The 13,339-nt window shown below is 39.6% G+C and overlaps 1 protein-coding gene across 2 annotated transcripts in view; it reads left to right on the top strand.

Annotated features, from left to right (window-relative positions):
• Positions 1 to 6,903: 6,903 nt before the first annotated feature.
• The window catches only part of MAP2K1 (mitogen-activated protein kinase kinase 1), a 42,192-nt gene continuing 35,756 nt past the window's right edge, over positions 6,904 to 13,339 (top strand). Inside the window, exon 1 of one of the 2 annotated variants that reach the window (XM_075044641.1) lies at positions 6,904 to 7,190. In XM_075044641.1, the coding sequence (XP_074900742.1) occupies positions 7,111 to 7,190 (80 nt within the window). In that variant the 5' untranslated portion in view covers positions 6,904 to 7,110. Of the gene's footprint in view, positions 7,191 to 7,322; positions 7,578 to 13,339 lie in introns of those variants that run through there. The other variant, XM_075044642.1, reaches the window with a different exon arrangement.

Genomic DNA, 13,339 nt, shown 5'->3' on the forward strand with positions numbered 1-13,339 from the left:
GAGTTTTATTCGAGGTATTTAAGGTTGCTAGGCCCCACGGTGAATCAGCCCCAGGAATGGGATTCAAAATAGTGTATGTTGAGCCCTTTTTTACTTTCCTACCTCTGAGGAAAGGACTTGCAGGACAGGTAGCGATCCCAAGCTTTTCTCCATCCAGATGCCAGCTAGAGCCTTCTGGTAACTTAAAACTAAACAGTTTGCAATTGTCCAGGCTGTAATAAATACACCAAGCCCTCAGAGATTTGGCAGCTGTGTGCATAAAATGCCATTTAAGGACTTGGACTGCAGGCTGCAGAAACAATAGGAGAGAGGCTCCAGGCTAGTCTCCAGTGCTGTTGTATCTGAAAAATTCTGTTTTCGTATTTCTACAGGTCAGTCCATAGAAGTGAGTCTGACTTAAATTACAGGCTCTTCATTTAAGCAAAATGAGAGAAATTAATGTCAAATACTAATAATTAAAGAAATTGGCTTTCCCTTATTTCCCTATAAATTCGTATTTTACATATCATGTTTCTGGTAATGTAATGTATTCCTTCTAATATGATGAAATCAATTGCAGATACTTTCCAGTTAAAAAACATAAATGTACTATCCTTTAGTCAAAATTACTTTAACAGTTGATGTTAAAATGCGTATTCCCAAATGCAGCATCATCTTTTCTAGTCAAGAATACATTAAATACAGGGAGAACACATTAATGGATTTGTTAGCACTGAATCCATTTATCTTTTTAGATATGGCCAGTTTCTTCAATTGACTGAGGCACATGAAGTATGAAAATAAACACAAAGATATACTAATAATTATAGATCAAGTGCTGTTCATTTCCAGCTCAAAACACTGTAAAGATTTGTGTCATATAAAATTACTGAAAATTAATTGTCTGTATGATGACCTCTTTGCATTGAAAATAATAGTCACTCTTTATGTTAAAAAATCTTTACAAACAGATGAATTGGGTTTGGGGTATAGCTTAGATACCTGGTTCATAACTATTATTGTGATGGATCATTTCATGTAAATGTTTTCCTTAATACTTAATGTGGGGCTTTTTTTGTATGTGAAGTAATTGGATTTTAAATACTTAGCTAATGTCAACTGAACTTATTAGAGACTCAAGATTTCAAAAGTCCCTTAAGTCCCTGCAGATTTTCTGCAAAATCAACTGGTAAGTGAAAAGAAATAGCATAGTAGGGTTCTCTGAGAGCAAAGGCAGGGAGAAGGTAGGATTAATTTGTGTAAAATACGTCTCTATATGCCCAGGTCAACCGGTCTGCATAAGCAGAGCTCTGTCCTGTAGTAAGTGTTTTGTCTTTGCCAGAATAGGTAGATAACAGATATGAAAAAAGTGCTGGAAAGGTGTAAAAAATACTACACAAAGGTTAAAGCAGAAGATCACTTACAATCTCTGCAGAGGAGTACAGTGTTATAAAACCTACTACATTTATGCAACTTTGATTAATCAATATTTTTGAAGAGCGCTTAATTAGAGACTGGACTTGATGACCTAGGTGGTTCTTTCCAGTCCTATGTTCCTAATTAAATGAAAAGCATATGCTGGCAGGCATTGATTATTGTTTTTTCCTCAGGAAATGAATAACCAGCCACATGCTGATAAAATAATAAGTCAGGAAAAAAAACCCCATAGCTTGCCTCTATTCTAGAAAAGACTTCTGGTTTCTAGTTTAAGTGAAATGGAAATATTGTTTGTTTCTGTATTGAATAGTGTCATTTCACTAGAAAAACTGCAGAAAATTAGCACCTTATTTTATATTTCAGTCTCGTTTTCTGTTTTATGTTACACATGATATATGGCAAAGGAAACCTGTAAAATGGATAATTGGCTGCTTCTACATTTGAAGGGGTTTGCTCCTATGGGAGTAGTACTTGTTCTGCAAAAACCCTCTAAGTATTATGTTGGCAAAGCTGTTCATGCAATAAACCCTAGGCAAAACTGGTACCGTTATAGCTGTGTTAGTGGGAGACCACATCGTATGGACTGAGCAAACTTCAGCTATTTGTGATTTATTCCTTGCTTATCTAATCTAAGTTTTAAATTATACAGTAATCTTAAACATTAATTTCTAAGCTTTTAGTATATTACTAAACATTTAAGATTGTGTTCTGATCCACAGTGTCCTTTTCAATCCCCACTTCCTGAGGAAAACAAGATGTGCAAGACCCATTGTGATGTCTGGCTGTTTGAAAGTCAGTCTGTCTGTCAGCCCCTTCTAATAATTTTTGATCCTGTTGGCCAATGTCAATCAAATTTGAATCAGACTTCTTAAATTCTATTGCTTATGGGACTAATTATTTCCTTAAATTGCTTTGTTAATCACTAAAAAGATTAAGAAGTATTAAATCTTACAAATAAAAGTTTGCATTCATATGTTTTGGCAGTAAAATATGCAGCTTTATTTGGCAATCAAGTTTTAAAAGCTGGGTTAATTTAGTGATACAATTAATTTGTATGGTAATCATGTTTTCCTTTTCATGCAAGAAACGAGACAAAATTCAGGTTTCCATGAGGAAAAAAAGTGGTAATGAAGACAAGCTTCTTTGTTCCATTTCTGTTTACAGAGACATACTTTAGTCCTATTTTTCCAAGGAGGACTGGAATCAATAAATCAGAAAGTGTCCCTGCTCAGAAGTCTTTCATAGAAATTACACTACCTTCTATTTTTTCTTCCATCTTTTCCTCTGTGATCCACCTTCAGAAACACCTGTTCGTAAAGCAAAATGCAGTTCCTTCCACAGAGAATATTCAAATTCCCAAAACATGTGTTTTGTTTTGGCTGGGGAAACATGCTTAATTTTTAGTTGCAAATGCACAGAAGTTAAACCTATTTGTTTTACAGAAGTTCAATCTACAACAATCTTGAAACGTTTTAAATGTGGTACATAATCATATAAAAGAAAACTGGTTATTCAGTATGCCTATATATATCAGTGTGACAACCATTATAAAAAATCAACAACAACAAAACAAATAAGGTGTCTTATGAGGCTTCAAGCAAAGCCCAGAGGTCACCCAGCTCTTGGGTCCCTCTAAGGTTCCAGGGCTATGATAATGCCTGAGGAACTCGGCAGTGACAGCAGCAGTTACACAGAAATTGTTTCCTGTGGCAGCATCAATCCATACGCCCCTGACTTTATTTCTGTATTCAGTCAATTCAAAATATCTTTGATTTTGTGCTATAGGTCAAAGGGACTTCAAAAGAGATGAGTGAATTCAGTAATTTTTCAGATTCCACAGTGCTGTTTGCAGTGCAAGTATAAAGTGCTCCAGAGGAGGGAGCTATCTCTTAATAGCTGGAATTGGACAGAGGGAGCGTGTCTTTGAACGGCAAAGCTGTGAAAATAATAAACTTTTCTATTTTAGAAATGGATAAGATGTTAGGAATGATACAGCATTTTCGCATAATATATAGGGAGGTTTGTTCATAATCTCAGTTTCTATAAAAGCATTAATGACTACTTTGATTAAAAATACTATTTTACTTTTGCAAACCACAAAGAATTAGATCCACACTTCTTTATTGCTGTTTCAAAAATTCTGCATACCAAACCTCTGTTTTCAGTAGATATGTCCAGTCATTCATCTGTTTGTGTAGGCTTTTTTTCTGATGGAGAAAAACAATATTACAAGGAGAAAAATAATTCAAACTCTATATGAAAATTCACAATTCACAACTAAAATTCTTCTTTGTTCAGTCCAAATATTTAAAAGAAAATAAAAACTTCTTGCAATAATCTTCTCAGAGAAAAAGAGGCCATACTTTGCGACATAGTAGAATAACTATAGTTGCATAACTCATGTGGGCAATTACGGCATAGTGCAACTGCAGTTATACGGGGCATATATAGCAATTGTGCATTCAATACCTGTCTAATATTCACATGTTCTCTGCAAAGGAGTTCAGTGTTTCAGACAAAGGAGTCCTTGCGTTTCCGCATGCACAGTTGTGTAAAGAGAAGAACAACCTCAGCTGCAACTCAATGTCTTCTTCGGAAGAAAAAATCTGATTTTAGCATAGAAAGACTTGATACTTCGTGAGTTACTGTAAATGCTAGTCACTGAATTTTACTATAGCATCTTAATCCTGTGGCAAAAAAAAAGAAAGGAAAATAATTAAAAATTCTCAAATAACTATATAAATCTTAATTTCTTGTATTTTAATTTGTGGCTGAGTCAACTCATTGGAGTATAAAACCTGTCCACAGTTGTAAAGGAGCTACTAATTGGAGTGATGTATTCATAGGTCTTCATTGTGTATGAAAAAGACTATTATCGCTTCAAAAGTTAGGGAATCTCAGCAAAAAAAATGTGTTTTATGGAATGAGCGATAAAGAGCACGTGACTGAGAACTGCTTCACAAGATGGAGGTCACTCCTTTGCACTGAAAGCGTATGCGCAGTGTTTGTTCCAGGCACTGAATGCAGCAGGAGCTTGTGAACAGTTCCCACTCCTTGCCTACAGACACGAGCACAGTTCTGAAGCTGCCACTGGAGCAGCTGCCTAGCAAGGAAGAAAGGCTTTTCTAGGCATTGATCTTTTTCTGCTCTCAGGCAAAAGACATAAAGCACAGAAATATAATACCAGTTATAGAGGTCAGTGCTGGAGCTGCCAAAGAAACTGATTTTTCACTCTTCTACCCAGTACCAAGCCATTAACTACCACCTTAGCACCAAGTCATTTGGTACTACTTCAGTTTTTGGCTCACATGTGTCTGTGAGAGATTTCATTTACTACTTCAGCAAATTTATGGGTAACTGTAGAGTCTTTTCTTCCAGGTGTGTCACATTTGTTGACAGATAGAGCACTGTACAGTACAAAAACTTACAGTAGCAATGGAAGGAATTTCTTGGCTGTGTCAGAAAGCAGAAGAAATCTGCAAGCCCTTCTTAATGCATAACTTCTCAGGGTACAGGCCTTAGAAGAGTTTTCATCTTACTTCTGCTGGATTCCAACAATGAGAAATTAATCTTCTAAAGCAGCACAAACTTTACCAAAATTCTTCACAGGTCTCAGGAGTAGAGGCAGGATTGTAATGTTGGTCTGTTCAGAAAAGTCAAATACATGTAACTCCTTTTACCCCCTGAATCTTACCATATGGTTAGCATAGGAATGTCATAATTTTAATCACGTGCACACATGTACTATCCAGATAGGCTTCGTTGATCGAAATAGGGCCATTGGTGGTACTCTAATATTCCACCACCACCACCACCCCTGAAGATCTACAACAAAGTAACAGGAATCTTTACATTTAAATTCTACCTCTTGGAAAGAGAACTGTCATGGAGGAACAGCTGCTACTGACTGAAGAAAAAGCATATATATTACTCTTAAGCACTTTTGCCTACCCCAGAAGAGACCACCCTTGGACTGGAGCAAGGCCATTCAGTTGTACTTAGCGAAGGGTGACGCGCACTGCTGGCCCTGCTTCGTGACAGACTGTACGTGTTTCAGGCTGACTGACCAGCGCCGTTTCAGCTGCACAGGGCACACTGGCCCCTGTCCAGCTGAGCTGTTGCTGGACATCGTCGTCCTACCCGTTTGCCACCGCTTCCCCAGTGGGATCCCTCTGCTCCCACTGCTCTTTAATGGCGTGGTCCACGCGTCCTCGAGTATTCTGGGGCAGACTTACGTTCTAAAAAATGAGTACTTTATAGATGTGTGGAAGCAAGTTGATGTTAAAGCAAGGCAGTGTTCCATTTAAATCCCAGTGTGGAAGCTTTTTTCAGCAGTAAGGTGGCTTTTGTTCTCTGAAATTTTAACCTCATATTTACGTTGGTGTTTTTCTCCCCAGGACTATCCATATGAAAGAGGCACTGTTCTTTCCGTGGCATGGGGTCACAGCCTTGCTCTCTAATAGTGCAGGACTTGCATGTTCAGGACTTCTATGTCTAACCTTAAAACTGTTAAAGAAGCAGTGGGTTCGTAAGGTACAATCCCCATATACAACATTGATTTTAAAATTTATTTTATAAATCATACTTCCTCAGCCGTGTGTTCTTGCTTTTGTATGCCAAAATATGATAGAGCTCCTGAAAAATAAAATTTTCTTGGTTATGTTTTTAGGTTCACTTAAAGCAATGTAATTACAAAAACCTAAAGAGCTCCAAAGTCACAGTGATGTCAGAACTTCATAGAAATGCACACACATAAAACCATCATCACATTAACATGTGAAGTTTATTTGACCAAATCTGGCCTTTCCTAGTAGCTACAGCAGTGCTTTAACAAAAGCATCTCGGGCATTTCATTTTCATACTCATTTTACTATTTATAATTCACAGTTTTGTAACTTGTAATCCTCACTTTCCATTTTTAATTCAGGCATTTACTTTGGGAAAAATTTAGCAGCCGTTAGTACCCCAGCTGAGGCTTACGTTTTAATTAGAAATACAGTACTTTCCACATCGGGGTACGTTAATGATTGCGCACGAGGGAGATAAATGAACTGCTCCGTAGAACATCGTTGCAATAACGAGCTCGCTTCTTGGAAGCAGCTGTTGTAACTAATCGCGATGAGAAATCTCAAAACCAACCAAAAATCTTTAGGGTAAAGTCATAAACCGTATGACCCGGAGAGAGGCGGCGGCGGGCGGTGGCGGGGCCCCGCGGTACCGGTACCGGTACCGTTCGCCTCCGCCCCGCGACGTGCGAACCCCGCAACTGTGGGCAAAGCGCGGTGAGGGCAGGGCTTCGGGACGGCTTCTCGCCCCCTCGGTGCGCATGCGCTCGCCCACCGCGCTTGCGCAGCGGGCGGGCCGGGGCGCTGCGCGCAGGCGCAGTCCCAAAGAAGGGCACATTTTGAGCCCGGGCAGTTTTCCCCGCTGGGAGCTGCCGGGAGGGAGCTCGGCGCTGTTCCGCCGGGGGAGGCCGGCGCTGGGCGGGAGGGAGGGGCGGGCGGCGGCGGCGCGGCCGGGGTCTGGCGGCGGCGCAGGCACCTGCCTGCTGAGGAGGCTGCCCGCAGCCCGCGGGGGCACCGGCGGCGAGGGGAGCCCCCGACTTTGCTCCGCCGCAGGAAGTCCCCTCGAACCTGGCCGAAGTGGGGCCGGGGCTTCTCCGTCCGTTACCCTCTGCGCCGTCTGGGGGCCAAAATGCCGAAGAAGAAGCCCGGGCCGATTCAGCTCAACCCCGCTCCGGATGGATCCGCCGTCAACGGGACCAGCTCTGCCGAGTGAGTGAAGGCGGTTGGGGGTGGCCGGGGCTCCGGCGGGGCCCCCCGCGCTCTGCAGCGGCCGCCGGCCCGCGTCCCTGAGGTGAGGGGCGCGGCCGCCCCTGCTGCAGCCTTCCCGCCGCCCGGAGCGGTGGGGTGGCCTTCTGCGGACCGGCCCCCGCCGCCGTGCGCCGGGAAAAGCGCTTGTCCGAGGCGGTGAAGTGGCACCCGCCCTGCTGGGTTAGCGTCTCCTTAAGCCAGCTCGCTTTAAACCGGCACGGCCTGGTTTCCAGAAAAAACCCAAATTATTGGTTCCTGGGGGTGCGTGCCCCCTTCGTGGTAGCTGCTGAGAGTGCCCTCAACGGAATCAGTGGATGGTGCCTTCGGCAATAAGCAAACTTCAGTCAGGTATGCGAGGTAGATAAGCTGGGGAAAAAATAGAGGAAAAACTCGTGTAACTCTCTTCTCGTAGTCCATAATGGTATCTGCTGAATTCTTAGATTATATAATTACCTAGTAAGTGCCAAATTATACATTTCTACTAGTGTATTTCATAACTCTGTGGGGGGAGGGGAGAAATTATATTGAAAACCACAAATTTGTAGAAAAGGTGTTTTGTTTTGGTTTTTTTTCCCCTGTTGTTGGCTTTAAGCCAAACTAATGCTAGTTTCAGTAAATCTGTTTTTCAGTAATTAGAACGTCATGCTAGGTACGTCAGTGTGTTTGGAGAAAACGCTTCTGAGTTTTCTTGTGTGTAATACAAACATTACAGAGTATAAATGTGGGGACGGTAGGTTAATCGTGGGTACACTTGCGGGGTTAAAAAAAGACTGAGTGTTAGGTTGTTATATGTTGCTTATGAAGCCTCTGTTTTTGAGCTTATGGATCTGGGAGAGAATGGTGGCTTCAGTTACGCAGATACAGTGCCAGCACCTTAAAGTAATGAAGTCTTATAAAAGGTTTTTCTCTGAGGTTAACAGGTCTGTGTTCACCACTTAAGTTTTAGATTAAAGTGATGGGCTAGCTCTTAAGTGAGCCTTGAAACAAAGATTTATCTTGGAAGAACAGATTCCTGTCCCTGTATGGTCAGTTCAGTCTTCTCCTGGATATGTAAACTGATCTCTGAGATGCTTATGTACCACACTGACAGAGGGTATGTGAGGCAGAATTGCAGTGAGACATACAAGTATTGGGCTTTAAAGTGCTCCGCATACATCGTTGTTGCCACATTTTCAGGCAGGCTCAGATCTCGTTTAACCACCCAAACATCTGGGGGGGGGAGAATTCAGCATCTAGCAGCTCCAGCTGTGACATTTCTAGCAAACTCTTTTGATGATTAACTGAGAGATGAGCCGTTTAAAATCTTTGGCAGGAGTTATTGGTTGTATCTAAGCATTATGATCTGAATATTATGCAGTTTTTGTTCTGGATTGATAGGGGGAAGATATTGTTTTTATATTTGCCTGTATAGCACTTCCCAGTTGATTTTTCTTAAAGGTAGTTGGGGATAGGTTGATTTAGCCTTCAGGGGTTCCTATTGCATATTAGTTTTGTTTTATAGAATAAATCTGTTAAACCTATCGTTGATTTTAGTACCTGAGGTTAATCACCAAACATGCAATATATTAAATAACGTATTTCTTCGCTTGAGAAATGCCATTAATTTTAAATTGCTTTTACGTGTCTGATACTCACTTGTTGGAGACTCATGGGAGTGTTGAGTCTTGTTTACACTAATGAACTATCTTGCTTCATTTTCTGTTTTGTATGTTGATTTGTTTGGTATGTGTGTCTCCTAGACTTCTGCTCTTTGTCATATATAAGACCTTATACCCAGCTTTTGCCAGGCTTAGACATGTGTCAAGTATTTTTAAAAGAAGTAGTTTAGTGAGAGTAAATCCAGCAACCTGTTGTCCTGTAAACAGCCAGAATTAATTAATTGTGGAAGTATCCCCATATCCTGCTAATATTAAATCCTCATTGTGAAAGATTTCAAATGGCAAAGAACAGTTGCATCATAATTTGGAAATGTTTTTGGAATTAAACTGAAAATGGTTTTGGTTTCTTGGGGGAGGAGGGGGTTCCTTTATCTGTAAGATTGTTTCTTTTTTTTCTCTCCTGCTCTGTGCTTTTTTTTCCTCTTTGGTTGATGCTTGAAAGCAACAGTAGAGGTGTTTGTCAGCCTATATACATTGTCAAATGTTTTAAGTATGCTGTGCACCTGTGGACTACCATATTAATGCTTTCTAAAGCTCTGTTCCTGGTATAATGGAATTTTGGCTATGTGAGTCTCCAGTTACTCATTTGCTTCCACCATATACAAACCTGTCACTTTGCAAATGATCTTGGATGCTTCCCTGTTCTTTTTCAGAGAAGAGAACCTCTCAAGAGAAAGAATGTAAAGAGCTCAAATTACTTAGCTAAGTAAAATGAAGATTCAGAGCGAGGTGATATGATTGCTGTCTGTAAATGCATGAAGGACCTAAACATCCAGAAGGAAGGAAGTTATTTAGGCCCAAAGGCAATTTTGGTACAAAATTAAATGGGTATATATTGGCCATCAGTAGTTGTACGTTGGAATTCGGAAACTTTCCAGCTGTCAGAGGTGGAAGGTTCCGTAACTTATTCTCATGGGTATTTGACCCCCAGAATCTCTTGCTAGTTTTAAAATATTGAAGCTTAATACTTTCAGGAATGACTACATATGATACTTTGACTTCCTGGCAGAAAGGAAGGGGAAAAGGAGGAAATAAAAGAAGGGGCTGTTTGCAGGATGTCCTGCTTTCCATTTGTGTCTCATCCTCTGTCTCCATCCTTATTTGGTGATGTGAACTCATTGACTAGAGTAAGAAAAAGCTTATAGCGCGAGGTGTAGGGCTTTAAGAAGTATGTATATGAGGCCTCGTTCTCACTTGCATGACTCTTCTTTTTTCCTTTTTTTTTTTTCCCCTTTTCCCTGGCAAGGTAGTATAAAGGAGAGTTAGGGTACTTGCAATTTAAATATATGTATACTGAATATTTTAATGGAAATTTTACAATGTTTTTATTTATAGCAATTACTTTAATTATTTGTACAGGATGTTGTGGTTCTTTCTAGGGCCTTCCAAATCCCTAGCTACCCTGCTGGACAACAGAGACAACTTAATAAAACATTTTGCTATGCTGTGAGCTTCACTTCTGTTTTTGACACTTCCTGCTGAGAAGTAGTTGCACAGAAAGAGTTGAACCCATGCTGCTGTTCTTGAGCTCAGTGTTGCTGCAGATCATCAGAATGAAACCAAGATGACATTGGCCAGCTGCAAGTTTAATTTCATTCTGGTACTTTTGGAGCTGCGCAGTTATACCTGTGCAAAGATTTTGCAGAGAAAACAGAGGGAAAGAACCAAACAGACAAACCTGAAAAAAAATGAATAAAAAGAATACTTCTCTTTTGACTGAATGTGCTGGGATAGTTTACTGTCTTAATAGCCAAAAGAAATAAGAACAAAATCACTACTTTCTGTTCCTTTCAAACTTCTGACTCCCTGTCCCTTTGAATACCTGACAGTTGTTGCTCAATTTCTATGTTTCTCTAAATCCAAACTAGACCCGGAACATGAAGTAGAAGCTCTGCAAAGAAGCAGGAGGGTAGGTTTCAAGATAATGCCACTTTCTGTATTGCAATAAGTTTTTTGCTCACATGAAAAAGTTACTTCATGTCATCTTTAATTGTATCTTTACAAAAAAGTAAGCGAAGGGTCATATTTATAATGAGAAAGTTATTTGATATAAAATGCCAGTGAAGATAAGGTACAACTAGTTTTTTAGCTTGGTGTAGGTAGTCCACTAAATGCCAGATAAGGGCAGGTATGATGGTATGTACCAACCATGCTGAAACAGAAGTTCCACTGTCTTCTCTCAAACAGGATTTTATATTGAAGTACATATTTTAGGTGTTTGTTTTGTTTTGTGTTTTTCCTGGATGAAAACATAGCATTAAACACCCACCTAACTATTCTTTCACATGGCAGAACAGAATTAGGGTACCTTATTGTTTCCCAACTTTGGTCTCCACTTTCTTTGACACATTAAGTTTTATAATGGCTCATCACTGAATACCTAAAGAGCAGATGCTATTAATACATTATGGGCACGTCAGATTCTTACTGATTTTTAACTGCTTTGGCTTCTTAAAGTTGGTATTTAATGAGATCCAAATAGATGCTTGGTTTTTTTTTTTCCTGTTAATTCAAAACAAATATCCAAACATGATTAAGTCACTTAAAGTGCTTTAGACTGAGATGGCACAAAATGCAGGAGTTCTATAGTTACAGCCTTGTAATACAATTTTTTAGCAAATCAGTACCTTTTTTTTAATTCATCAGAAGCTATTGTCTGTAAGTTAGACTGCATATTGAGTTTTGAAGTGTTCCACTGATCTCAGGAAAGGGCATTAAAATTTATTAGTTAAAATGCCTATGTCCAGAAGTATACATATAGAAAAAAACCCAATTAAACCTGTGCCTTGAGATCCCAAATGATGTTTAATGAGATAGAATGTCTTGGCACATAATGTAGACTATATTCACAGCCTATTTTAAAAGTGCTTACCTGAAAAAGTTAAATAGTCAATACAACATATTTTGTCATAGAGCACAACAATCCAATGAGCCACCAAATTAGCATTATAATTATTTTTTTAGTTCATTTGTCTGTCATGGAAGAGATTACTGCTGCAGTTAAGAATGTGTATTAATGTTTGTCACTGCTTAAGACTTCTAATTATAGAAGAGTCCCTTTGTGATTACTTTTCCTGTACATCAGTTACATTTGGATATCTACAAATTAACTGCTCTAAAGCCTTACTTTTTACCTTGACTGAGTAGAAGACAACTTCCCTGTCTCTGTTGTTACAACTTGAACCTTCCAGAAGTGCCTGGGACTCTGAATATAAAAATGAAAGCAAATTTTTTTGAGTGCCACTGACTTTTTTTTTTGTGTTGTATAAGCATTCACATTGAAAAGGTGGTTGGGATTGAAATGTCATCTTTTTTTTTAACATCTGTTTAGAGAATTCCAAAAATGTACAAACTGCATATGTGTTTTAGCAACAACTGGTATCTCTCAAATCAAGCCTAAGGTATGATCTCTGCCCTGGGAAGACAGGGCCAAGCAAATCTCAGATGTGACATAGCAAGGTATGATATGAGGTAGAATGAGCAGAGTAAGATGATATTCTTGGTGAGGAGAACTAAGGACAGTATGAAAGAACACTTCAGTTTTGTGTTTAATTGGATGAATGTGTAAAGAAAAATGTAGAACATGGAATTTGCATCTTTAATATGCTGTAAAGAACTAGGTCTTTGAGAGGAATTTCAGAAGGTAGTGTCTGTAGGTCTTTACCACCTTAGTACCTGTATTTCTTTAAAGGACATGGCCTGAAAGAAAGTCCAAAGACAGCTGTGAGCGAAAACAGGCCATCGGGCATGGTGCTGTTGTTATTGGTGGTGCTTACATCCATGATGAGCAGTTCTGGGTTTTCTCTTTTTTAGTCTTAACTGTAGTACATCTGTGCCTTAGAACTGTTCAAACCAAAGAGTAATTTCATAGAAATGGATTTTGTCAGTCATCCAATCGTAGGTTAAAAACTGCAGTATTAATTAGTCAGCTTTTTCCTGTTGCTTCTTGCTGTTTATTCTGTTTGAATTGCATTTAAGGTCATGCATTTAAGGACGCTCCTGAATAGCTGGTATGACCTCTGAGTACAACTGTCTGTATTTGACAGCCAAAGAGGAATTTGGGAATTATGCAAAACTGGTTTGAACTTCAATTTGTATTACAATTTGCAAAATAAATAGTTGCTTTGCTTACTAGCTATGCATCTTGCAATGTTCGTGTTTTTCACTATCTTTCTCAAGGGAACTTCACTTTGGGCTTTGTAGGAGTAGAAAGACAGATTGTCTCCTATCATCCGTAGTGTGGGTTTTATTTGTTTTGTTTTGAGGTTTTTGGTCTTTAAGCTTGCATTGTAAAATGGAGTGGCATGAGGAGGGCAGCAGAACCAGTGGGCTGTTGCCCAGTAGACTTTGTTCCAAAAGGATTTGTCCTCCGTGGAGTAGATTATTTTTTTTTTTTGGTCGGTTTTCTTGGATGTGAGTTTAGATGAAATGGAAGGAAGATTTTCATGGAGG

Source organism: Buteo buteo, chromosome 13 (assembly GCF_964188355.1).
Source record: "Buteo buteo chromosome 13, bButBut1.hap1.1, whole genome shotgun sequence".
NCBI lineage: Eukaryota > Metazoa > Chordata > Aves > Accipitriformes > Accipitridae > Buteo > Buteo buteo.